The sequence below is a fragment of the Accipiter gentilis genome, chromosome 33 (assembly GCF_929443795.1).
Source record: "Accipiter gentilis chromosome 33, bAccGen1.1, whole genome shotgun sequence".
In the NCBI taxonomy this organism is placed as follows: Eukaryota; Metazoa; Chordata; class Aves; order Accipitriformes; family Accipitridae; genus Astur; species Astur gentilis.
Window position 1 is genome coordinate 19,113,205 of NC_064912.1, and position 25,659 is coordinate 19,138,863.

Consider the following 25,659-nt stretch of genomic DNA (forward strand, 5'->3'; position numbering starts at 1 on the left):
GGGGAGCGTCGCGCCGCCGCTGCACACACCTCCCCCCACCCCCCCCGCCCGGCGGGTGGTTCCTCCCGCTGCCCGCACGCGGCGCTGCGGACGAGCCCACGCGGGAGGAGCGCGGGGGGCGGGCGGGCAGGCGCGCGGCCGGCGCGGGGCGCGCGCGGCTGGGGTCGGCTCGGCTCGGCTCGGAGCGGCGCGGAGCGGAGCGGGAAGATGGAAGGAGCCTCCTTCGGAGCGGGCCGGGCCGGGGGAGCCATCGACCCCGTGGATTTCCTGAAGCAGCCGCAGACCATCCTCCGGGTGACGACCTGGGTAAGGCAGAACGGCCCGTCCCGACCGGGATAACGGGGCCCGCGGGGTTCGGTAACCGGGCAGCACCCGTTTGCAACGCGCGGCGTGGAGCGGAGCGTCCGTTTTGCGGCGTTGGAGCGTGTCCCCGCTGCGGCGTGCCGTGCCCGTGGGATGTGCGGCCGGCGGGCGTCGCGCGAGGTGTGCGGGGCTTCTGCGGCCGCGGCGGGGGGTGGCCGGCCGTGGGGCGTGGGGCTGGCCGGGTCCCGAGCGGGGCGGCGGGGTTTGCCGTCTCCCGTGGGTGTTCGCAGGGAGTTTCCTCGGGGATGGATGTGCCGCTGCCCCTGGCCGGCTTTTGTCCCTGGTGCTTGAGGAAAGGGCAAGGCGGTGGGGTGTAAATCAGGAGGCAGAGGACATTTTCCTTCCTTCCACGCTCCGTGCCTGCGTGCGTGTGTGTGACAGAAGAAATCCGACAGCCAGCCCTGCCCAGCTCCCCCTGTTCTTCTGAAAGGATGTCATACATCTTTTTTGGCCGTTTCCCATCGACAAGTTCCTACCGCGGAGCGGAGAGCAGGAGGTGGAATATGCTGTGCAGCCGCTCCGCGAAAGCTTCGCTCGCCGGTGGCGTGTGAATAAGCAGCGCCGGGAGCCGGGCACTGGTGCTCGCTGGGGCCGTGGGGCCCGGCTGCCCGAGGCGTAAGAGCAGCCACTAATCCACCTCCCGGAGGAGCCTGGCTTCTACCTGCTAAGATCTGCAAGCGTGCACGGCCCCGGGAGATGGTCGGCGATGCCTGGCCTTTCCCAAAAGCCCTCGGCGGGGAGGTTCTGCCCGGCTCTCACCGCGGCCGGCTCCTGGCTCTGGTGCTTGGCCGGAGGCTGCGGGTGAGCCGAGCTGGGCCAGGGGGGGCTCGTCCTCGCCCACGTCAGGGCTCTGCTGTGCATGGAGGCCCTGGGCCACCAGTGCTGGCTCTGTGTCACCTTCAGCAGTGCCAAATGTGGGCAGTGAGTGAAGGAAAGGGGTGATGAGAAGGTGCTGTGTCGTCCCCCCCACCCCGGCTGCCCTCCTTCCAGCCGACGTGGCGGGTGTGTTTGGGGGGCTCTCTGGGGTGGGGTGCCCTGGCCGAGGCCCTGTACAGCACAACGTGGGAGCATGTGCTTATCTTTAAGCACATGAGCAATTCCAGCGGCCGTCACATGCTGAAAGTTAAACCACATGCTTAGGTGTTTTGCTGGATGGGAGGTAGCGTGATTTCCAGGGCTTTGAGAAAGCCCCCGACTCCGTTACTGGAGAAGAAGGGAAGCTGGGTATGGATCTGGAGAACCCAGCGTGGGGCGGATGGGGCGTTTTGGGCAGGGTTTGGGCACGTGGCAGCAGTTGTTTCCTAGAAGCATTGCCTCAGTCCAGAAAACTTGGTCTGGATCCACCTGGATCCTCCTCAATCCTCCTCGCGTGGCAGTGGCAAACTGTAGGCAGTAGCGTTGGTTTTGGGTACAGGTAGATAGGTTGTTGACCCACTGATGGTGAGTTAGGTCCCTCGTAAAATAAATCTGCCACCACGCACCCAGAGAGCTCACCATCCTTGTCATACAGAAGGGGATTGGACGCTATTGGGAAGCAGGAATAGAATATGGAATATGCTGCTATTCCAGCTTCGAAAATATTCATGCATATATTTGCTAGCTGGTTTATTCAATGGCAAAGTCACTTGTTTCATGGTTCTGCGTTCACAGGGAATCTGTGAAAACGGAGCACTTACAACTACAGAAACACATCAACTTAACTCTAAAAAGTGCAGGGACCCATTGCAGTATTTAGAGTCAGTTCCAAAGCCCACTGAGCTCAAAGGGAGGTTTTTCTTTCGCTCTGTTTGGTGGGCTGAGGATCAGGCTGTAGAAGCTCACGTTAAAAGCCCTTTGGACCACTTTTCCCAGGTCTCACATTTGCTGGCACGTATGTCGGGGACCCTTCTCCCTCACCACTCCAGCTTGCGGGTTCAGAGCCCCAGCTGGCCTTTGCTTGGCTGTTGCAGTCCAGTTACCTCTGTCTTAAAACAGTTCAGCATTTACAGCTCCTTTCCAGTGTGAGCAGGGACTACAGTCAGGTGAGAGGTGTAAGTGGAGGTTTCCTGCCCACCTGCCTGCATGGCCATTGCTATTTTTTGCAGGTTTTGTAAAGCAACATGTGCCCGGGCTCCTTCCGAGCAGTTGCTTTGCTGCTTTTGCCAGACGGGACCCATGTCAAGATGGAGAGCTTGGATGGAGGAGACAGCCAAAACGGTTTGCCTGCGAGGTCTCTGCTGCTTTTCTGTTCTGCCCTGATGCTCCTAACTGCTGCCCTGGGAGAGCGTGGCAGTGCCATGGCATGTGGCAGGGTCTGCTCCTTTTTGCACCGTGCTGGTGGCCGCGTGGGCAGCATGGACCAATGCCCCACCGTGACGCTCCCTGATTCACAAAGCAAACAGAAACCTTTCTGGGCTTTCCTGCCTGCCGTCATGGGAGGGATGAGCTGCCTCTGCCTGCATGTAAGAGCCCTGGGGAGTTATTCAGAAAGCCCTTGACTGAGGCTTTCAGGATGACTGAGTTTAGGTGTTGGGGTGGGTTTTCTTCTTGTGGTTTTCCTTCTTGTGCTTTGTTGTTGCATCTTTTAAAACGTGTTTTACCCTTGCAGTTGGATCAAACCACAGAGATGTAACCCTTGCTGTGCTTGTGACATTAACGTTCCTTTGGTGTGGAAAGGAGTGAGCTGCCTGGGATGTGCTGGTTTGGGTGGGAGTAGGGGCAGTGGAGAACCGCCATCGGTGCCAGTCCAGCCGACAGCCGTCGCTGGGGTTTCACGATGAGCTACCACCAAAGGAGGGTCCAGCTCCATTTTGTGACTCTGGTAGCTGCTTTGAGGCCATGGGTTCAGACCTTGTGCTGGCAAAGATCTAAGGGACTGGCAGGTGAGTGGTGACTTCAATGTAGAAATCCCCAAATATAACTGATGGCAGAAGGGGATTCCTGATTCTACCTCACACAGCAACCTCTCCCTGACAGATATAGTAATTCTCAGTATCTGAAGGGAAAAAAATGCTCCTGGCTTGAGCTGTAAAATCAAAAGCTGGAAAGAACCATTTAACAGTTCCTCATTCATCTCTTCCCCCTCCGTCTGATGCAGTTTGTCAGATGAAGATGTGATCACTCTTGTGGTTTCCTTTTGAGACATTTTTTGCACAGCAAACCAAGCTCAATGTTCACAAAGGATGCCCGCAGAATCATGAGTTCCTTTCTCTGTGACTGCCAGCACCAGCTAGACTTTCCAGTGGCCACAAGCTTTGCATGGGTATTGTTCGCTTAACGTAGGTTTAGGTTTGACTTTTAAAAGCAGTTCTGAAAATATTTTTAGTAATTCATGTGGATTTCAGTAAAAGCAACAGTAAAAGCGCGGTGCCCGGTCGCACTGGTGCAGCCAGCTCAGAAGGGCTGGACCACTCTCGCCTCCCTCCACCCACCCAGCCATTCCCTCTGCCCCTGTGGAGCTCAGCAGGAGATCGGGTCCCTATTTTACTACAACATAGAGGAATACTTAAATATTTTCTTTAAAATGGTTGTTTCTTGCTCCAGTGACCTCCCTGTTGCTGCCTGCATGACCCACGCACCTGGACAACCTTGCCTGCAACCGATGCATTGGCAGCTGCCTGACCCCATCTGCTGCTGTCTCTTCTTTCTTGAAGTTGAATGGACTTGTAGTTCATCAATTGGATCACTGGAGAGAGCTTTCCCTATGCAGTATTTTATCTCATTAGGCCCAGTATTTTGTTTGGGTTTTCCTTGTAATAGTCTTATGCTTTTAAGAGCAAAACCTTTATTAAGGGACTGGACTAGGGCAGCCAAATCTGATTACTTGGCAGAGGCATGGCAGCAAAGTGGCAGTCCCTGTAGCCTTTGATAGGCGATATGACCAGAGGTTACTTCGACTCAAATCCAGCAAAGTCTTTATGTGCTCAGCTTTGCACTGATATGGGTCTTAGTCCATAATACAGCAGATCGTTGTCTTTCAGCAAGGCAAATGTGCTTTGCTGAGTTGTGGCTTTGGTAAGGGATGTGACGGGTGATGGTTTGATGTAACAGGAGTAGGTGGTCGTTCTCAGAGTGAGGGAGCACGCCCTTTCCATCCTGGTTCAGGTTGGTTTTGCTTCTCCAGAGGGTTGGAAAGGGCAGTGTTTGTGCTCATGGTAAAAGGTGTGGTTATTTTTATTAGAAAAAACAAGCTCAGGAGCAGAAGAGCCAGGCAGCAAACAAAGAATATGGCTCCGGGATTGTTGCTACCCCGCACTCTCAGGACAGAGCACTTCTAAGGAGTTTCACACATGGGGTGAAGCTACAGGAATGCTGGTTTGAGGTGCTGTGGAGTGTACATTTGGGTTTGCAGGGCTACAACACACAGCTCTTGTAAAGGGTTGGAGTTGGAGCCTGGAAAGTTCCCTCGCTGGAGCAGACCTTGGCTGCTCCAGGCATCCTGCAGACGCAGATGGAGGTGGCTGCTTGGTGTACCCAGCACTGGGTCTGAGAACTCCCCAGGAGACATCAGCGAGAAATACAAGGTGGGAGCCTTGGTGCTGCAAGCTCCGAATAGCCTTCAGGGGTTTCACTGACTCTTGAGCACTTGGGGCTCTTAGAGAAGAGCTGCAAGGCAGGTCTGGCACTTAAGGAGCCAGCAGAGATGCTAAGAATCATTAGCACGATCTTAGCTGCTCTGGACTTTGCCTGGTCTTGGCTGCTTTTCAATAGGGTCACCAGATTTCCGTCTTAATTCTCTCCTTCCGTGGGCTGTAGGTTGAAGGCAGAACTTAAATTTAACATTTTTGGTAATGGAATTATACAGAAGTTTCACTGTATCTGATCTTAAAATGCTGCTAAATTATCATTTTGCTGTCATCACTGGTTCAAAACGCTGCTGTCTTGCCATGTGCTCAGATTACATTACTAGATTAGGAATTTTGAATGGGTGCTCTGTTTCAGCCAGCATCTCTTGCCACATTAGAAAAAGTAATTCAGTAAAAATTCATCATGTGGTCACCAATATGCATCCTTCCCAAGCTGATTAGCCTGGTAGACATGTCCATAAACCTATTATGGCCAGCATCATACCACCTCTTTCTGTGCCAGAAACTGCGTCAGGTCTTTCCTTTGTGGTCGTATCCATAGTCCTTGTGGGAGATCTGGCAGTGCTTAAAGTAGTTTTTTAGTCTTCACACCCTCCAATAAATTACGCAGATCTGTGCTGGAAACTTCCCTGTGACTGACAACTGTAAAGATAAACTTTAGAGGGACCTGGGACCCAGTTCCCCCAGAATTTGAGCTTGGTGGGTGTTGAAGGAGACTGGCTCTCTGCCAAGGGTCTAACTCATCCCTGAGTGGAGTATCTGCACAAGGTGCATATGCAGCTCAAGACAAGGGCTTAACTGGGGCTTATGAAAACGCTCAGTGCTAGGCAGGATTTGGCCTGTGCTGATTTGACCTTAATTGTTTTCCCTTCTCATTTGGTAGTCTGTCTCTCACTTGCTGGGTGGTGACTCGAGGAGGGGAGGATGCCGAGCAGGGTGGCATCTTGTCTCGCTGATGCTCATGTTAGAGTGGTGTAGGATCACGTCGGTACCAGCTCTCTGCACATGCGGTTTGTGCCCAACACCATTGATTGTGAGCTACAGCAGAGCAAATTAGCGGTGGATTATTTTTCTTCATGCATTAAAATTCCTTGATGTTGACATTAATGGTTGCTTGCGTGTGTAATCAAAGCAACGTTTTGCAGTCTCCTACAACCCCACGCCTTCTGGTAATGTTTTTTTATAGGTCCCAAATCAAAATACAGTGCATCAGCAGTGGAAACATCTCACCTTAAAATGGCTGACAGTTCACACACTGAAGCTTTCAGCTTGTGCTCTCTTGCGTTACTTGCTTTTTGTTTTCCTTGCTATGGCTGTGCTCAGACCGCGAGGTCTCCTGAAGCACATTTTAGGTGCCTGGGCTACAGAAAGCTAAAAGCAATGTGGATGAAAAATGTGCGTGTCCTGGGGTCCAGCCGGCTCAAGCCCCGGGAGGGAACGTGGATCTGCAAAGTATAATTAAAAAACCAAGCCAGGCAGCCTGGCTAGCCACCTTCTTCCAGATGGTAAAAATCTGGTGCAGAGAAGGCAGCCGCAGGTCTCCCGGCTTTATGCACACCTAAAATCGTGTCTCCATCGTGGGGCACACAAGCATCCCCAGTGCCCTGGGTTCCTCCAAGGGTCTGGCAGCGGCTGTGGCTCCAGCAGCCTGGGCATGAGTGCCTGGACACTGCCAAACAAGGAACCTGCCCTCTCAGGCTCCCCCTTTCCTTTTTTGGGGGGAAAGAATGAGATTTCACGCAGCCTCCTGCTGCAGGGCTGCCTGTGTGTCCATGCTGCCGGCAGCCTGGCCACCGTGCGCCGTCACCTCCCTGTCCCTCCAGCACAGCCCCTGCCAGGGCATCCAGCAGCACTCGGTCACGGTCCCCTGCACTTAACATCCATTGCCAGAGGCGACAAAAGAGGCAAGAGGTCTTGCCTAAAATAGGGTGAGTGGGGAAAACCAGAGGGTAGGCAGCAAGCAAGGAAAGTGGGCAAGATGTGCATCTGGGTCCAGCACTTTGGATACCAAAGCAGCCTTGGAGCTGCAGGCTCCCGCTCAGACGCAGCCTCCAGCCTCAGCACCATCCCCAGGGTGCTCTCCCAGGTTTTTAGGGTGATACGCAAACCCCCTCTGGTTTCGGCTTCGCACCAGCCCCTCGCCAGAGTCTGTCGTGGCCGGTGTACCCAGACCCTGTCACCGATCGCTGCTGAGACCTGTCCCTTTGTCCTGCGTTACAGAGATGCCCTTTGGCCCGGCGAGGTGGCCCCTCTTGCTTGGAAGCAAGCTTTAAACTGGGGGAACTGGGCAGCTGGCTTTCATTAAGAAGCGAGGTCCCTGGCTTCTTGCTGGTCTGGTGTAACACGAGCTCCCTTTGCACTTGCACGAGCAGCTGATCTGCGTCATCGTGGGTCCAAGCACTTCACGCATCTCCCTGACCGGCGTTGTTCTCCCTCCCAGGGTGTGACCGAGGCTCAGAAGCTCCTTTGTGTGGCTGAAGTGCAAGTCTTAATGGAAGGGATGGGAGAAGACAGCTTTCCTCCTTCCCATCCCTCCCCTCAGCTGAATGCCGAGAGGATCGCTAATGGTCTGTGCTGCCGGAGCCGCCGGATCTGCCGGAGCCGTGTGCCGGTGGCTCCCAGCCGCTCTCGGACACCGGGGAGAGGCAGGGCTGAGCAACCCGCACGCCAGGCTGCTGGCCAGGAGACCCCGAGCTGCAAGTGGATTGATGTGAAAGCTTTGGCAGGCGGGATGCAATTTCGTACTGGGGTGGCTGGAGGTAATCCAGTTTCCATACCGTGTCTTGCGCCGGTTCACCCAGCGAGAGCAAAATTTGTTGCTGGTTGTGTTGGGTCGTTGAGCTGGAAAGCGGAGTGTCCTGTGAATGCGCAGGCGCCTTTGCAAAGCCTGTGAGGTATGGAGGAGCCCCATTAGAAGGGTGGGTGGCCTTGGGACACGGTGGCTTGCACGGCAGATGCCCCCCGTGCTGTGCATGCCGGTGACCTTGGCGCTTGGTCCCAAGTGCTGTCACAGCCCCCCTTGGTCACGGGGACTGCGGTTTTGGGGACTGACCTGAGAGGCGGGGGGAGGTGGGAGTCGGAGGAGTGCCTCTGGAGAGCAGGATCCCTGCATCCTTGCTCGGAGCCGTAAAACCTCACTCGCAGTGGAAAATCTGACCTTGTATTTTCGCTTTCAAGTCTCTGATGAACTGGTTGTAGGTTTGAGCAAGTGCTGTTTGTAGAGGTCTTTGGAAAAGGGCACTTGTTTTGCATGAACTTTAAAAAAATCATATGGGTTTTATTTTCCCCCACCTACCCACGTTTTCTCAAAAATGTTTTTTCATCTATACTTCGAAAGACAATGCTAAATCTATTGTCATTAACGTGTTTCACCAGCACCAGTAATTTTTTTAAGAAAAACTATAAAATTTCCATTGTGGGGGGAGGGAGAGAAAATGCATAGAAAGACTTGTTTTCACTGAAAAGCATGTTTTGACAGGAGTATTTCAGCCAGAGCTGATGTTTTGAGCACATCTATCAAATGCGTGTGCTTGCAGTTAGTTCCTATTCTGGCATCCCGAGAAGAAGCCGTGTGTCCCATGTTGCCTGCACCAAAACGCTGCAGGCAGCGAGCACCCAGTCGAGGGGGTCTCGTGGGGTGAGCCGCGCAGGTTCTCTGGCAGCAAGAAGGTTGCTTTGCTTTGCAAAACCCTCTGGAGTTTGAAGTTAAGTGGTGAAACATCTTTTTTTTCCATCTGCGGTAATAGTTGTGCTTGCAGCCGTTCCAGAAGTGCTCCCTGGGCATCCTCCGACAACCCCAGATGTGCAAACCTGCGTGGAGGCAGCCAGACACCCTGTCCTGTAATGTCCTTAATCATATTTACGGGAGCCCTCCCTCACCCACTGAAACTGAGCTCCTGGTAGGCACCCGAAAGCACAGAGAAGTAGTGCGGGTTGTTAATCCTGGGAGGACTAAAACACTTATTGGAGAAGCTGAGTACGAGTTCGCTGGCCTGCCAGAGAAATAATCCCGTGGAATCAGAGATTCTCAATTATTCATGTTTTCCAGAATCACATTATTTCTTCCAGGGCCTGTTTTATAAATGCTGCTGCTATTTCTGATGGTAAATAACAATTTTGCATTATTTATGAACAGATTTTTACAACTGCTGATATTACAGCTGCTGCCAAAGCACTGGGAAAATTATTATTACTGTTTGTTGTTGTTTCTTTCTTACAAAGCAACCCTCTTGTTCTTTGCATGATGATGATGTGCCCGTCGCGGTGTGACAGCCGAGTGCTCCGTAAGTGCAGCGCCAGCGAGGAAGAGGGTGCAAATGCGAGCGGGTGACTCAGGTGGCTGGTGCTCAGAGCTGAGATGAGCTGGGGATGGATGGGGGACAGGACCCCAGGTTGTGGTTAAATTTGGAGAGGAGGAAGGCCTGATTATCTCCCTGTGCCAGCCATGGAGATGTCCGTGGGACATACGTACTTTCTATCCCCTGTTAGCGCTCCAGGGGAAATCAAAGGCTGCACCTGAACTTTGCAGATGCACATTTGGAAATCCATGTTTCTAGGAAGGTGTCGTTCAAGAATGGGCTAATTCCTGGGGCTGAGGAGCGTTTCCAGGGCTGAAACCCACTCCTGCTGCCTGTCGCATAGATGGGGACGCGTGCTCGCCTCTCCTGGGGTGGACATGCTGATCCCCTTGGCTAAGCAAGGCCATGGAGAGAAGGGGCCAGTGCAGAGCCGGTGGGGATTTAGGGCAGCGATGGGAGGTAAAAGGTGTTTGGATGGAAAGAGCCCCAAAGAGCTGCTGCTGGGACTCGTGGGTGCATCCCTGGGGGGATTTTGCAGGATTTTGCCCGCTCCCAGCTGAGCAGGGCAGGACAGCCGCTCTCTCCAGCCACCGTCATCAGCAGTGCCGGGTGTTGAGGGCGAGCTCTGCTCTCCTTCTCACCCCGCGGTGGGACCTCCTGCACGTCTCAGGGATGCCAGCTAAATTAGCAAGCAGGTTTCAGAGCATCTTCACCACCCGGCACAGGCCAGCTTACTGCTGGCCTGAATTTTAAGTGCTAGAAGCAATAGGAGTCTGCAGTCACTAATAGAGCTCCTGGCTGAAAGGGTTGAAAGAAGAGCCCCACTCTTGGTTGTCCTGCTGGTGGGTTTCTGGAGGCGGGAGTGAGCGTGGTGCAACCTGCTCGTCCATCACATCCTTGCAGATATCAGCATGAGAAGCTGGGGGCACAGTCCCAGGCTTGGGGTGCTGGGGTAACTGCTTTCTCGAGCTCCTACACACTTGAGGTAGGATGTACTCCAGAGACTCTCTCTGCTGCTTCTGGTCATCATTTATTTCAGATGACACCCTACAGAGAAAAAAAAAAAATCCCTCACCAATCCTTCACATTTTAGTAATTCAGTCCCTTGCAGATCCATTTCTTTGTTCTCCAGTTTGGAGGAGACTTAGTGGAGACAATCTGAGACGTATTTGCTAATGGGACGCTTGGATTTGTAAGTAGCTTCAGACAGAAGCTCTGGCCCAGCTTCACCCCAGCACTGGAAGGAGTTGGGAGGAGAGAAATCCAAATGAAATCCTTCGGGGCAGGCAGGAGTGAGACGCTTGGCCAGCGCTTGGGAGAAAACGTCTATCACGATGTTGTGTGAAAGAGTGGTTAGAGCTTTCTGAATGGTTTGCTCGTAGTGGCTTCTGCTCCGTTTCACCCAGCTCTGCTAACACTGCGCCTCGGGGAGTGGGGGGCTGTAGGAGGTGATGCCCACGGCCGGGCATCAGCCGTGAGACGCAGGTGACTTTCCAAAGTTTATCGTGTGGCTCGTCAGCTGCTGCCTCTGTCTGTCTCCCGTCTCGGTCTCGTGCACTTGGTGCTGTTGTGCTGTTACCGCAGAAGATGTAGTGGGGCATCCAGAGTGGGAGCTGCACCGTACCCCAAGACCCCGAGACCCCGGCTGCTCCTGGGCAGCCACCATGCTGGGGCATGCTGGAGGAGCCTCTTATCTCTCCGCTTGCATACGTGGCCTCCAGCTGTGTCCCGCGAGCCGGCGGGGCTGGCAGGCGTGCAGGGATGTGCAGGGATGCGGGGAGCTGGTGCCGGCAGCGAGGGACGAGATCAGAGGTTCACAGCTTGATGGAGGGGCCCCTGCACGCCTTGCTTCCCTCCCTGCTCTCCGCCTTGAAATCCAAACAGCGGTGCAGCGCTTTCCAGGCTCTTAATGGAGCAGGTTCCAGAGTGAATTGTAAGGCAGCTTCTGCTTGCTGCCTTTGGTGTTGGAGGAATAAGGGAATTACTTTAGCATCATGAATGGTATTAATTTAGGCAGCTGGCTGCGTGCTGCCATCCGGCTCCTTTCCTGCCTGCAGGGACGTGAAACACCCTCGGGTCCCGGCGGCAGGAGCTGGGCAGCCACCGGCAAACCCCCTGCCCCTTTTGTCCCTCACAGGGCTGAAACCAGGTCACTGGATAATGGATGCAGACGCTGCATCCTTCAACCCCTGCTAAGCCAAGCGAAAAATGGCCCTGTTGTTCACAGGGCAGCCTCTCCCCCTGCCCCGCTGCGCCCAGGTGAGCAGCTCCCCACCTCCCCACGCTGTCATGTCCCGTCCCCCCTCCACTGGGCATCCAGTCCTTCCCTGGGTCAGCCTGCTCAGCAACTCAATTATCCGCTGTAACTTCATTTCTCCCCGCTCCGCAGTGACACAAAGGGGTTTATCGAGCGCAGCCTGACAGCGGAGAGCAGCACGAGCAGAAAGACTCTGCAGAGACCTGGCCCATCTATTTATTTTTTCCCTCCCCAGCCTGTCTGGAGAACAACATCTCTTAAAATACTCTGCAGACCAAGCCACTGAAAAGCAGGCAGGCTTACAGAGAAGGAAGACCTAGGTACCATCCACCAGCCCATTGGTTAGGGCTGCCAAGCAGATGCGATCTGTCAGGATCTGTCTAACAAATGCCATGTTGCCATGGAGTCAAAGACAGGATTGAATACAATTATGATGCTGTTGGAAAACAGAGTTAAATGTAAACAGCAGCAAGTTGTGTTTTCTCCTTCCTTCTGCAGATCTTCTCCATCGTGGTGTTTGGCTCCATTGTGAACGAGTGCTACGTGAACAAGGACAGCCAGAACCCTGAGCTGCTCTGCATCTTCAATGAGAATGAGAGTGCCTGCAGCTACGGCATCGCCGTTGGCATCATTGCCTTCTTTGGCTGCATCTTCTTCTTCGTCGTGGACCTCTACTTCCAGCAGATCAGCAGCGTGAAGGACCGCAAACGGGCTGTCCTGCTGGACCTTGGCTTTTCAGGTATGTCTCTGGCTTTGCTGTGCTTGTGAAGGATGATGCTGGCTCCGTGGGCAGCGCAGGGTCGTCGCTGCGCCCTGCAGCACCATGCCCGAGTCCTCTCCGCTCCTCCCACGGCGTGGCACGACTCGTGTGCCTCAGTCGGGGAGAACAGGGCTGGCGGATGGGTTATCCCATCCAGCCGTGAGCTCAGAGGCAGCAGCGAGGAAGCCGGTGTGTGGCAGCTTGGGGATGGTGGGGTGTCCCACTCGTCTGTGTCACTTCTGCGACTGGAGACGTTTGCTGAGCTGGGTTTGGTGAGGCCACCCAGAGAAATGAGGCTTGGTGGTCGCATCTCAGAGACCAGACGAGGTGTTTTACCCTCCCACATCTGTTTCTGGCTCAAGCGAATGTCATTTCATCAGTTACATCTGGGTCTGTTTTCACTTTGCGCATGTGGGTTTTAGAGCAAAGCAGAAACGTACTTCTACGTACCACTGTAATACCCCGCTGTCTCCAGGACTGCGGTGTGCAGGTGGGTCTGGGGCTCCCAAGGGCTGGCACAGATCTTCTGCACCATCTTGAGCCCCTTTGACCTGGGGCTTAACTGTGCGAACACAAGCAGGCGGGATGCCTTGAGCTGGGAGAGGCCATCCTCTGCATGGCTGCTGTGGGAGTTGCCTGGCTGAGTTTGCAGCTGATGTTCTCCATTTCCAGGCTCTTGTGTTAGTCTGAAGGTGATTTATCCAGCACAAGCATCGCTGATGGCTCTCTAGTCCCAAATGAAAACATCCATCATCGCCTCCCTGTGTTTGCCTGTTGTTAAGGATGTTCTCTCCTTGCTGGAAAGCTTATTTCCACAGTGCTACAGAACCAGCATCCAGCCCTTGTTAGATGATATTTACAGCCCCTTCCGTGGGGCTCAGTGCCTGCAACCCTTTGATTCAAACAGAAGGGGGACATCACATCCATCTTCTGGCTGATGCTGCGTGTCGTGGTGCAAGGCTGTGATCCTCCCTGCCTTCCACCTTGTAACAACCGTTCTCTCCCCTGCCAGGCATATGTGAAATGGTACCGCTCTCAATCTCTGCCTCATTTCTCTTTTGTACTTGTCATGCATCGTGTGTGCATTCACGGGCTTCAGCAGCGAGCCGGAGAAGACAAGTTCTGCCCTGCAAAGCCTCTGCCATGCAGGGGTTGCGCTCTGCCCTGGGGACAGGCTGCAGTATTGCACCAGAGGTCTGCACTGGTAAATGCACCCAATGCAGTTGTGACTTTTTTATTACCCCAGGATCGATGGGTGTGTTCTGGGTGCTTTGTGTCTGCAGCCTGTGTCTGGGCGAAGATGTCCTGCTCCCTTGGGCCATCCCCTCTGTGGGCTTCTTGGTAGAAAACAAGCAAGCCACTTCCTTGCTGGTAAAATAAATTGATCACTTACATGCAGATCATGTGGACACACGCCTGTGACTGGCACAGTGTCACCTATCGGGATCTGCAAAGAGCGATCTTCCACAGCTCTCCTCCAGCCTGGCATTGCCTCTGTTCACGCTGCCTGGTACATCTCCCCGCCAGCAGCTCCGTACTTTTCTCGCTGTTCTTGTACGATCCCTGCTTAATAAACCATTTCCCACAGGGCACCCCAGCAAATGCTGAAATCCAGCTTGGTGCTGATATGAACGGGAGCGTTGTCCGGGGCTCTTGTAACAAAGTCCATGGTCGCAGGTGAACACATTTCCACCCAGTGCTGTTTTTCCCATCTCCTCCTAAGCCCAAATTTGGTGCAGCGCTGCTGATGTGCGGTTACCCTGTTGGCTCCCAGGGGTGGGGGTGGGTCCCTGAGCTCTGGCAGGAGGAATTGGTGAGTGTATTTTATCCTATTCCTATTGTCGTGCCTTCATTTTCTAAAATTATGACTGCCCCAAACCTTTCTTACAGCCCTACTACCATAGCCTGTACACCCACTCACGTGGAAATGCCAGGCAGTTGTTTGGTCCCAGAGTAAGCGTCGATACAAGCAGACCCCGTAGCAGAGATGAAGTGCAGGGTTTCTTTGGGACGTGAAGCCTCTGCAGCTGCAGAGATCGCAGCCTGCCATACCCCCCTGCACCGCTCCTAGCAGCCTCAGGCACCCAACCTGCCTGGAGGTAGAGCTGACCCGTGTAATTTGCCTTGTTCAACTACCTCCATGTTAATAACCCCTGGAGACTTCACCTGTCACACTCTCTTATGCTGTCCCCTTCTTTTTTCCTCCCCACCAAGGATGGGATGCTTGGTTTCCTCCTGCTTCCTTGCAACTGTTTCATCCTTTCTCTCTGTATGTGATCTCTGCATTATTGCTTAATATAAAAGCTGAAAATGCATCTGGGAAAGAACCAGGTGAGGAACAGGCTAGGATATGAGGGAGCATTGCAAACTGGGCGGTGGGGGGGGGGGGGGGGAGAAAAGCAGATCGTTTCTGGTCCTTTGCCTGGGTCACCCAGGAGCCTGATGCTGGCTGCCGGTGAAGCAGATGTCAACTGGCATTTGCTGTCTATGGAGGCTGTGGGGGGAGTTAATGAAAGCGTTAACCCACAGCTTTCTTTTGATCGAAGGAAAGAGGACTTGTGCATCAGATCAGTGGCAGATCAGAGCCACCGAGCTGGCTGGGAGGTAATGCTGGGGTGCAGGCAGGGGCGCAGGCAGGGGTGCAGGCAGGGCCACCGTGCTGTGCAAACGGCATTTGCGACTTTCTCTTCCATCTGCTCTTACAGCTGCTCCTGTAGATGTGTGCTTGCTTGGGACCAGGCTGTAATTATGGCTGTAACACATCTTCCCTGGTGTTTGCACTCTGGTGTCTGCAGATCCTAAAACGATAATTATCTACTGGCTCTTGCGGTGCTTCCTGGCATTCTCCTGTTCCCCAGCGTGCTGGAGGGTGCAGAGCTGCTACCGTGCCTGTTTCCAGATGGAGTTGGGACCAGCGCACATGTAGCCTCACCAAACCACTGGCAGCTCAGCCCTCTTGGTGAGGTTTTAAATTTGTGGGTAGCAACAGACACCTCCAAAACACCCGCTTACACCTGGTGCTGTAAATGCACCAGGGGCTGGGAGCAGGCACTGCCAGCCCCTCCGCGGGACTGGAACCATGCGGGTGCTGGACAAGGGCACAGCCGTGTTCTCGATGAGGCTCCGGGTGCGAGGGGAGTCAGCTGCAATCCCATGGGTCTGATTCACATTATCGGGTGCAAAGCCTCTACTCGGAGGAGTGCTAGCAGAAGGTGAACGTGATCACAGATGAAAATAAACGCCGGTACAGAAACAAAAATAGTTCCCATAGAACTCCCTGCGAGGTCTGATCTCACACACAGGCGTGTGTCAGTCCTCCAAACTTCAAACAACACCTGGCTGGTGTTTCTGGAGATGCTCTCCATGCCTGACCCCATCTCCCCAGTTGACAGCAATACCTGCCTTCCCACTCCCCCAGGGCACTGGAGGGAATCCTCCTTCTTGGGGATCCAGGCAGAGCTGGATGCGGAAGGGAACGGCTTGTTTCTGCGTCGCGAAACCTCCGAGAAGTCCACATGGGTGGCAGAAGAAGCGACCACGCTAGGCATTTCTGGCTGAAGAATTGAATGGTTTTAGCACTGGGAAGGTCAGCGTCTCGCATCTCTCAGTGTTGCAGAGGAAGTCGGTAGCTGCAATACCCAGCGCAGCCGGTGCATGTTCAGAGATGTGCATGATGTCATTTTAACTCTTGAAAACCCTTAGAAGGCACCAGCAGTAGATGGGGCTTTGTGCTGCTGGTTGGCAGGCGGTCCCAGTGTCACGGCTGTGACTCTGTGGTAGTGTCCTGCCCAGGAGCGTAAGAGGGAGGACAAACTGCATTAGAGGGAGTGTTAAACAGAGAAACAGTCCTCCCGAACAAGTTCATCCTCCATAAACCAATGACACAGCCTAGTCCTGTTGCAGAGACCCCACGTCTCTCGGTGCCAGCACTGCGTGGGCCCAGAGCTTGTCCCTGAGCATCCCTCTGCTCCTCACGGTGCGGCTCCAAATTAACCTGTTGGGAGCTGCTCTTATGTTTCATCTCTGGTCTTTCAACTTCCAAATACCACCGTCTCCAGGAAAGTGCATTTTTGAGTGAGAAACTCCTGACTGAGCAGGAGGGGAGTTACTCCCCACTGCCGTGGCGTTTGCTCCCCAAGTACCCAGAGGTGGGAGTGCTGCAGCAGTGCAGCATCTGGAGATGCGGTTCAGCATCTCCTGCACTGAGACCTGTCGGGAGACCACTGCCCGCCACGCTCTCCACATACTGGTCATCCGAGCTGCAGCCAACGCTTTATCTAGGGCATGCATCTTCCTGTGTCCACATTTAGGGGTTGGATCTGCTTTCCCTAACAGGGGTCAGTTGCTGGGAAAGCCCCGCTATAACAGAGCTGGGGAACTAGAAAGTGTCTCTGTTCCTGAGGATGACGTTTAAGGAATAAACCCCAGAGGTCTCGTTTGACACTGATGACAAGTGGTCATCCTAAGGGGAAGTGAAAATGTATATGCAGAGATTTGGGGCGGTTTTGGTGGCAGGCATTAGCTGTATTTGGCAAAATGAGGCTGTTGTGTTAGTCTGTAATTTGGAAAAGGAAAGCCTGTATGATCTCGCTGGAGGTTGTGTTGCTGTGAGGGCAGTTCAAGGGCTCAGGTATGGCCAGGCTGATAAAAGCGTCGCTGATTGGGAAGCCCCAGGACCAGTCATGCAAGAGAAGGAGATGAGGAGTGTGTCGTCTTAAACTGCAGCTAGGAGCAAATTCCTTATTAAAGGTGAGGTGTGTGATGAGCCTTGTAACTCTCTCACTGGATGTGGATGCACGCATGCATTTTATATCGTAGTTAGGAACAACTGGCAAGATAGGGGGGAATAAAGGAAGCTTCTTTCCTCTCCCTGCAGCCAGACTGTGCTTTGCAGCTGGCTGCCCCACGGGACTGACAGTGTGGCTGCTCATACTGATGTGCTAATGATCCGTGGGAAGGTGCTGGGTAGCTCAGCATCCCGTCTCCTGGTGCCCAGTGTCCCCACATGCACTGACACCCGGAATCGGCAGGCGGGGGGACCTTTGTGCTGGGGATGCTTGGGAAAGCTGGAGACCCTTAAAACAGCATGATGGAAGGCTCCAGGTTGTGCAGCTTCTCTTCCCAGTGCTGGAAAGCATCACTGCTCCTTACACTGTGAGCTTATGGCTTGCTTCTTGACTATTTTCTGAGCTCCTTGGCATCAAGCAGTGCTGTTCGCTGGTGATTGAATTAGGGGAGCTGCAGCCCTATCTTGCTCAGCCAGCTTTGGTTCCAGTAAGGAATAATCACCAGAGCATTTTTGCTCAATCACACAGAGCCCAGAGAGGCTGAGAAAAGAAGCACAGTCAGTGGAGGGCAGCAGGGATGAGCAGAGCTCTCTCAAGTGAAGCCCGTGTGCTTCTCAGCTCCATGGGCAGCCCTGCCGCGTCCCTGCCCTGGGCACAGTGCAGAATGAGGACTTGCTCGTTTGCTGTGCTCCTGGCATGCCCTGATGTCCTAGGGTCGCTCGTGATCCTGGTGTTCAGAGCAGGGGTTAACCTCAGCCTGTCCATATTCCTGGGTGATTGTACCTTGCCTCTCTTCAAGCTCTCCGGCTGTGTGCTTGGACCAAGGCAGAAGCAGAACGGCTGTAAAGCCATCTCCTGCATCAGCCGAGCAGCCTGGTGCTGATCCCAGGAGTGCAGGCTCCTTCCTGGATGAGGTCTGCACTATCCGGTCCAAAGTCTCTAAGAGCCGGTGGTGTCCAGGGAATGGAGGGAATGGTGGGATGAACACACTGGGATGCTGGAACTGAGTTGGTAGCACCTCGACGCCTGCGAGCAGGCTGAAATCCCACAGACTGTGAGGACCACATGTCCAGAGAGGGTGTGCTGTCCCTGTAGGTCTTTGAGATCAGGTTCAGATGTAGGTGAGCTAAAGTTCAGGCAGGCAACACACAGGGTGACCCTTCAAGGTTCCTTCCATCCCTGTTTTTGCGGTGATTGCAAATCAGCCTCTTATTTTAAAATAGCTCCGTTTGGGCCACATCACAGGCCAAGGCACCCAAGAACACGGTTGCTGTTTGAAAATGTTGATGGCAGCATGTTTGTGCATCAGCAAACAGGGGTCCTTGCAGCAGAGGAGGTGGTGGGCAGGGACAGCACTGACCAGCTCTGTTCTCTTTCAGGTTTCTTGTCTTTCCTCTGGTTTGTAGCCTTCTGCTTCCTAGCAAACCAGTGGCAACGGACGACGATGAGCAAAGGGGTTTCACAAGGAGCAGACGCCGCCCGGGCAGCGATAACCTTCTCTTTCTTCTCCATCATTGTCTGGGTAAGTTCAGCTTCGGAGCTAAGGTGGGGAGACGAGAAATGAAACCTGCTGTGGGCTCAGCACTGAGCTGGGAGGAAGAATCTGGGGCATGGTTTGGAGAAGTGAATCCTGGTCGGTGTCAAGAGACTGTACTGAGGAAACCTGCGGTCCCTCCAAATAGAGATGAAACTTGTGGTTTCTTACCCGGGAAGCATCAGCTCAGTCCCCACTTACTGGGGAATTCCAGACTTCCCCTTTTCCTGCGACTGGAAAGTTGCTTTCCCATCGAAAACGTGTCACCAGCCACGAGCTGCCCTCATTTCAGGGCCTCATTAGACCCCTGGGAGCAGCTCGGTTGCAAGGAAACAAGTCCCCAGGAGCAGATTACTGCGATGAGCTGGTCTCATGGGATGGCAGGGGGATTTTGGGAGCTCTCGGGCTCATCAGCTCACCCTTGGGGGAAGCCAGGCTGGCTCCTTTTCTGCCCACCCTGGAGGCAGAGGCTTGCAAAAACCCCCTTTGCTCCTGCTTTTAGGCTCTGCGCATCCCCAGGGCTATACAGTGGCAGAATTACGTTTTCCAGGGGTGTGCAAAACCCTGGGGGGGGCCCTTGACTGCAGCTGCTGGACCCCACGTGTGCTTGGGGGTGCCTGCGCCATGTGGGGGGCTCCTGCTTCGCAGGCTGTGCATGGAGGAGCAGGGATGGCCCCTGCACCGCTGCCACCCCCCCTCTGGCTTTTCGTGGGCAGAGAGCACCCAAGATGTGCACTAATTCCATATTGCCTTAGAGGAACTGGGGCAAAACACAGTCTTGAGGCTTTCCAGCAGCAGGCCTGGCTCCAGTTACTTGCCAGTTTAACTGCTCCCCGCTCTATTATTATCCAAATAAATCTCTTTTAATTCCAGCTCCCCCACAGCTCTTCTCCATCGCTGTATTGCCAGACTGCCCATTTAATGCAGCCGGCAGGGAAGGCCACTGGGTGGGACGCTCTCCCCCATCCCATCAGCTTCTGCTCCCACCCCAGGGAGGACAGTGGGGATGCCAGTCCCGTGCTACTGGCACAGAGGACGGCCGGGATGTGGGGTCACACCGGCAGCCCCTCTGCTGGTACCATTAATAAACCCAGGTGCTCCGCGGGATCGATACGTGGCACACAACCGCGGCCCCGCTGGCACCGGCACTGGCCGGGGAGTGGGTGCTGGGCGGTGGTTGGGAAGCCATTCTCGGTGTCTGCGGGCGTTTTTTTCCCTCCCCTGAGCCTGTCATTTATAAACTAATTGAATTGTTAATGAAACCTCCTGAAATAAGAGCGAGCGTGGTGCGCTCGCAGCTCTGCCCGCCCGCATTTCCCACGGTTTGCGACCTGAATACTGGCAACCTGGAAGAGGGTGAAGGAGTCTCCGCAGAACTGACCTATTTTGCTGGCCCGGGACTCAGCAGCTTTCCCTCCCCGCAGCAGATGGGTTTATTGGTGCCAGCGGGGCCAAATCTGCACAACCAGGGACCCGAGCTCAGGCTGCGACCCCCACCCCAGGCAGAGCTTTGGGGGAACAACCTGTCACATAGAAACGGCTTCTTTAGCATTAGGGGTTGTGTTTTGGGGTTGGTTTAGCTCTGGGCTATAACAGAGGGGGGCCAGCAGCTGCCTGGGATGCTGCGATGCGCTCGGTGCTTTGCGGCGAGCTGGTGGGATGCAGGGTCCTGGGGGGTCGTGGGGTCCTGGCCACGGTGTTGCCATCCCCCCCCAACCTTCCTCCATCCCACGGCAGGTCGCGCTGGCGGTGAAGGCACTGCAGAGATACCGCCTGGGGACGGACATGTCGCTCTTTGCCACCGATCAGTTCGCCACCGACCCCAACGCGGCGTACCCCGGCTACCCCACCGGCAGCGGCATCGAGAGCACAGAGACCTACCAGAGCCCCCCCTTCACCGAGACCTTAGACGCCAACCCGAAAGGTTACCAAGTGCCAGCGTACTGAGGGGCGAGGGCCGCGTACCAAGAGACCGAGTCCTACGGTGCAGTACACTTAACTGGTTGATTGCAAATGTATTCAGTCCCATTTCCTTAATGTGGCAAGTCAGTGCTGGGTTCCTTACTATTAGCTAGTTGTGCAGTGAATTCTGTACAGTGGTATTGGTTCTTGTCTTACCTGTCCAAGGGTTTTATAAAAGCAGTGTTCCCTCTAAGTCAGAAGGAAGGAAGGTTGCTACCACATCACCTACACGTGGCGAAAGATGAATAAATGCCCTCTCTGAGGCTTGACACCGGGCAGTAGGCGTTGGGCTCTGCTGAGCGCCCGGGAGAGCCCAGAATACCTTTTCCTGTTAGAAAACACAGTAGCTGAGGAGTTGCTATTTATCTCGTTCTTCCAGAGCTAACACAGAATCGGTCTCGTGAGGGTGAGGGTTGGTGGGCAGCGCTGGGGAGGTTGGCCCCGTGCTGCTCCCGCTGCAGAGCTTTCCTGTACATGTTCCATGGAAAGTGCCAAATTCAGTAGTGTCTGTGTTACTTTTATTTGTATATATTTACTGTACAAAAAAAAAAAATCCAAACAGGTGTTTCAAACTTAGCTTAGGGTGTAAGCGGCGGCGGGGGGCACAGCAGGTTGGGGTTATGTTGAATAGCCAAATTGCTTCTATGCTTCAACAGGGTTCTGGTTGAGGATGTAAAAATTTACGGTTTGAAACTGGAAACCAGTTCAGCAATAGTTGGCTGCTAACTAGGAATAGCCTTTTACCAGCAGAAAACATGGCGTGTTGCAGTTCCACTTCTTCACCGAGGGGTTGGGAAAGTTTGCAAATTTACAATAGTTTCTGGTTGGCAACGCTGAACACTTTCTTACGCTCAAACCCAGAGCTGCCAACACAACGGGGAGGGGTGTCCAAGTCAATTAGGAGCGGTATTGAACTTGTATTTTTATACTGGGAGCAGCCACCATCTGTCATCAGCTGCAGCAGAACCTCAGGTGTGAACGTGTATTTTATCCTGCCATCTCTAGAAATGAAGAATTCAGATGGAGAATTGGAAAGACTGTACAGGCCATTGAAGTCCATCATGTGGGGGCTTATGGCCCCACGTTTGCAAATAGTGGGAGAAGAGAGCGAATGAAAAGCACCCGGGAAAGAGGCTCAGGTTTGGTTTTCAGCTGCAAAATTCCTGCCTTGTCAAAAACAACTAAATGTGTAATATCCAGTAGATCCTTGTCAGCAGCCTGCCTGCTTTCCCTGCTTGTCTGCCTGTGCGGTAGCTGTGATCCGAGCTATTTGTCACTAAGGACTAAGCAGAGGAGCTGAAACTTGAATTCCCGACCACCTCGGTGGCAGCTCCGTCCTTAGAGGCCCCTGGCTCTCCCGGCAGCTGGCGAGCCGGGTTTCACCTTGCCGGTTGACGCCGGCAAAAGTTGCGTGCTGCTTCAGACCTCTTGACAAGCAATAGTTACTGGACTGCCCCAGCTCTCCTTGTAGCAAAAACACCCAGCAGTTTTTTTGTCATCGTCAACACAGCTCATTTCTGCTGCTAAATTGCATATAAATGCATTAATTAATAAGCAGCAAATCTCATCATGAGCAGTCATTATCAGTGACAAAGTGCATTACTTGACTCCCCAACTATTCAGGCCGGGTTAAATGTGCATTTGCAGCAAAGGCTGGCTTTGCTGGCGCTGGAGCTGCGTGGAGATTTTTCAGGCAGCGTTTCCCAACGCGGACGCTTCTCCCGCACCACTGCAGCCTCCCCACGGAGCACAGCCGTACGCAGGGGCACCGAGACCTGGTGTCCCACCACGGTCCCCGCCACGGGCTTTCCCCACAGTGACAGCAGAGGAGATGTCTCTCCCTCTGGACACCTTCGCACCCACATTGAGGTCCAAACGCTATCATCGGAATAGGTCGGGCTCAGCCCCGCGGCCTGTGGTGGAGGCAGGAGGATGAGCAGGAGGATGCTGCACTGCTTGATCGGAGGTGTCACTTGGTCAATGCAAGGAAGAGGTGGCCCTGGGGCATCTGCAGGTAGCCCGTGCCAGCGGGGCTTGGTGAGCAGCACGACATCCTTGCATTAAGCAGACCAGGGACACCCAAACCCCGGTACGGTGTAAGCCTAAATTAATTACGGGACCCTTGCAATTTTTCTAGAGTCAGCCTTGCTGGGAGAAAAAAAAAAAAAAAAAAAAAAAAAAAGGCAAAGGATTTTAATACAGGGTACGGTAGAACTGTAGCAATATTTTTCCTTAGAGGGAACACTGAAATTTTAGCAGCACAAACAGTACTTGTGTTAATATTAGCAAAATTATAATCAATTTAAATGTTTAAATTGATTGTATGTGAGATAATGTTTGTTCAGTACATTGTATTTTTTTCTAACTATATAACTGTTCCAGAGTTTCCTTGTAACCGTAAAGAACTAAAGCTCTGTCTGACTGCGGGACGTGTCCTGACCCCTGGTGTAACCATGCTGAATATTACAACATCTGAATGTACGCACCGAGGCCTGCATTGCCTTTCTTTCCTCCCCACTCTCCCGCCTGCCGGCGGTGGGACGCAGAAGGGATGCACACACACGCACACCCCACGCACGCTCTCACGCCGGGACTGCCCTTAAGAGCAGCGACGGTGAAACGGGGACGACTTCAGCACGACTTGAGCCCCTTGCCAAGGCACCATAGTTCTTCTCAAGGTCAGCAGCTTTTTACAGCTCCCCAAAAGTCAGTACTACCTTTAACTTGGAGTCGGCACGGTGAGCGTGCAACGACCTGGCTGTGTTTTGCTGGGCAGGAGAGGAGGAGGAGGAGGAAGGCTTTGGGAGCCTGAGAGGCTTCCTGGCAGTGGGAAGGCAGAACAGATTGCTCCTTGATTAAACCGGAGCCGGGAATAACGTGTCCAGCCACATCAACAGGCATCTCCACGAAGTTTAACCCTGCTGTCTCTGCCACCGAAAATGTCAGTCCCCACCGGTGGAGAGGAGGACGTCCCCGCCGGGGTGGCACAGGGAAGGATCGGGTCTGCCTCGCGGCAGAGCCGGAGCGGGAGCTGCTCGGCAGGCAGAGGCAGGCAGCCCGTACAGGCAGGCAGCCCACAACTGGTCTGGTTTTTTTCTGGGCAATAGCGATGGCTTTAATGTAGTCGCCCCTCCAAGGCTGTGTCAGCCAGGCAGGATGGGACAAGCCGTAATTAACGTGGTACCCCAATGCCTAAGACACGCACACCTTGGAAAGAGCGTTTGGCCACCTTGAACAAAAAAACCATTTTCTGGTTTGTTGGCGAAGCCGTTGCCGAACGCCCGTGTAGCTCCCTGACCCTGTGGCAGCGCGGGCCGTCAGCTGTCGAGGTCCTGCTTAATTAAAATATGTGTAGAGTCAGGGTGAGACGCCGGCCCCCCGCCTGGCCAGCGATGCCATATGCCTACCCCTTGCCCGAAATCCTCTTTCCAGGCTCTTTGCAAGCCCCCGCAGCGTCCCTGCTAGTCGTTCAGCGTCGGCGGTGCCGTGCGTTAACTGTCGTAGCACATCGGCGTGTCCGTGACTCGTCAGGCAGACTAGTGTATACAGGTATGGACTGTAACTAAATATAACCTTAACAGGCTTATGGTTAGAGAATTAGATCCATCGGTGTAATAACTGTAGTATATTATTTGGGGTTCAAGTATTCGTAACATCATCCTTCGTCCTTTTTTTTTTTCTCCCCGCGCATTCGCTGTGGTACAGTAGCACTAGCGGCTTTCTTTGTAACCGTCCAGACCACTTCCCAAAAGCATGCCAGGATTGTGCTGTGAATTTGTGCCATGCCAGCTGCTGCCCCCATGCTGTCCTCGCAAGCTGTTTAATATATCCTCTGTTCTCCTAGAGATCTCAGAAGCCCAGCAGCTAACTCAAGCTTGCAGAGGGCAGGATTGTGCTGCTCTCAGCATGCTGAAAGCTTCTGCATAGTGTTAGCGGTGAATTTGGGTGTAAAGAATAGAATTCAAACAATCCTGTATCTTTCCTGGAGATGTATTCTGCCAAATCTCCTTGCTCCAAGAGCCTCTGTTGCAACAACACGCTTCTGTCTCAGCACTGAGTTTAACTGCATCATGTTTTTTGCATATTTATTTTAAGCATATTAAAAGATTTGAAAGAATTGGATTTTTTTCCCAACATTTTAAGCTATTCCTAGCAAGTTGGAAGTTTTGCTTAACTGATGCTTAGTAAAAAGATCTCCCCCCATTACAACGCTTCTGTATCTCATGCGGTTTGAGCAGATCCCTCCCTTTAAGTCTCATCTACAAGCAGTTGGGATTTCACTGGCTTTTCTGCCCGGACACTTTGTAGGACGAGTTTCCCATCGGTTCACGCTACAACAGCAAGTGACAACTACAGCATTTCTTTTCCACTTCCATCAACCAGCAATTCCTTACAGGGGTAATTTGTACCCTTCTCCCTCTGCAACCAACCCCCCCCCAAAATGGTGTATGGCTGGCTCTTAGTTCTGCCTGCTGCAGCTATGAGGTCACTTAAACAAAACGAAGCTAACTGTGGTCATTGTCTATTCATTAATAAATCACATCGTTACTTGGGCGGGATCAGTATTTCTCTTGATCGAAGCTACTGTATAGATTTGCAGACTTCCCTTCAGCCTTTGTTTTCCCAAAGTGATCTGGGGAGAGCGGGTGGGTCTAGTTCCATTCTGGTTTAGTCCTAGTACTTTTCTAGATAGCATTGTGAAGCTGTGTGGGGTCAGAAGACCCTCTCCCACCACCAGTGAGGCTCAGAGGGAGCCTTCCCTGTATCAGCTTGAAACCCAAGTTCAGCTGCCTGCATTTTGTTGCAATATGCATTTAAACCTCAGATTCTGTAAGAGTTTTAATATCAAACTGATACCAAATGTGGTTTGCAAATTGAAGTTTTTTTGCAGATACCTCTGTATAAGCAGACCGCTTCAAAGAGTTGCAGTTGTCACTAACCTTATGTGCATTGTAGTATAAAGTGGACGGTGTATGGAAATAAGTTAAAAATGTTTACAACTTTTGTATATATTATATATATAAAAATATCTTTTGAGAGGACAATCTGTGATTATGTATTTTCAGTGTCTGTGTACCAACTGCAACTTATTTTCAATAAAGAGTTAAAAATGACTAGAAGCGGCCTGAAAAA

The 25,659-nt window shown here is 53.2% G+C and overlaps 1 protein-coding gene across 3 annotated transcripts; it reads left to right on the forward strand.

Moving 5' to 3' along the window:
* The first annotated feature begins 137 nt into the window (after window positions 1-137).
* On the forward strand, window positions 138-25,622 carry SYNGR3 (synaptogyrin 3). Of its 3 annotated transcripts, none has more exons than XR_007504518.1 (5): window positions 138-306; window positions 11,982-12,222; window positions 18,410-18,552; window positions 20,302-23,204; window positions 23,959-25,622. XR_007504518.1 is itself a non-coding variant. In XM_049790968.1 (4 exons), the coding sequence occupies exons 1-4, from the start codon at window positions 208-210 to the stop codon at window positions 20,509-20,511; spliced, it is 693 nt and encodes a 230-aa protein (XP_049646925.1). In that variant the 5' UTR covers window positions 138-207; the 3' UTR covers window positions 20,512-25,622. The 3 variants fall into 3 exon arrangements, 1 of the variants encoding a protein (XP_049646925.1); XR_007504519.1 differs by having other exon boundaries at window positions 24,232-25,622; XM_049790968.1 differs by having other exon boundaries at window positions 20,302-25,622.
* The last annotated feature ends 37 nt before the right edge of the window (window positions 25,623-25,659 follow it).

Coding starts and splice junctions, on each gene's coding strand:
- SYNGR3 (XM_049790968.1), top strand. CDS start 208: ATGGAAGGAGCCTCCTTCGGAGCGGGCCGGGCCGGGGGAGCCATCGAC. Junction 307..11,981: donor TCCTCCGGGTGACGACCTGG/GTAAGGCAGAAC, acceptor TTCCTTCTGCAG/ATCTTCTCCATCGTGGTGTT. Junction 18,553..20,301: donor TCTTCTCCATCATTGTCTGG/GTAAGTTCAGCT, acceptor ATCCCACGGCAG/GTCGCGCTGGCGGTGAAGGC.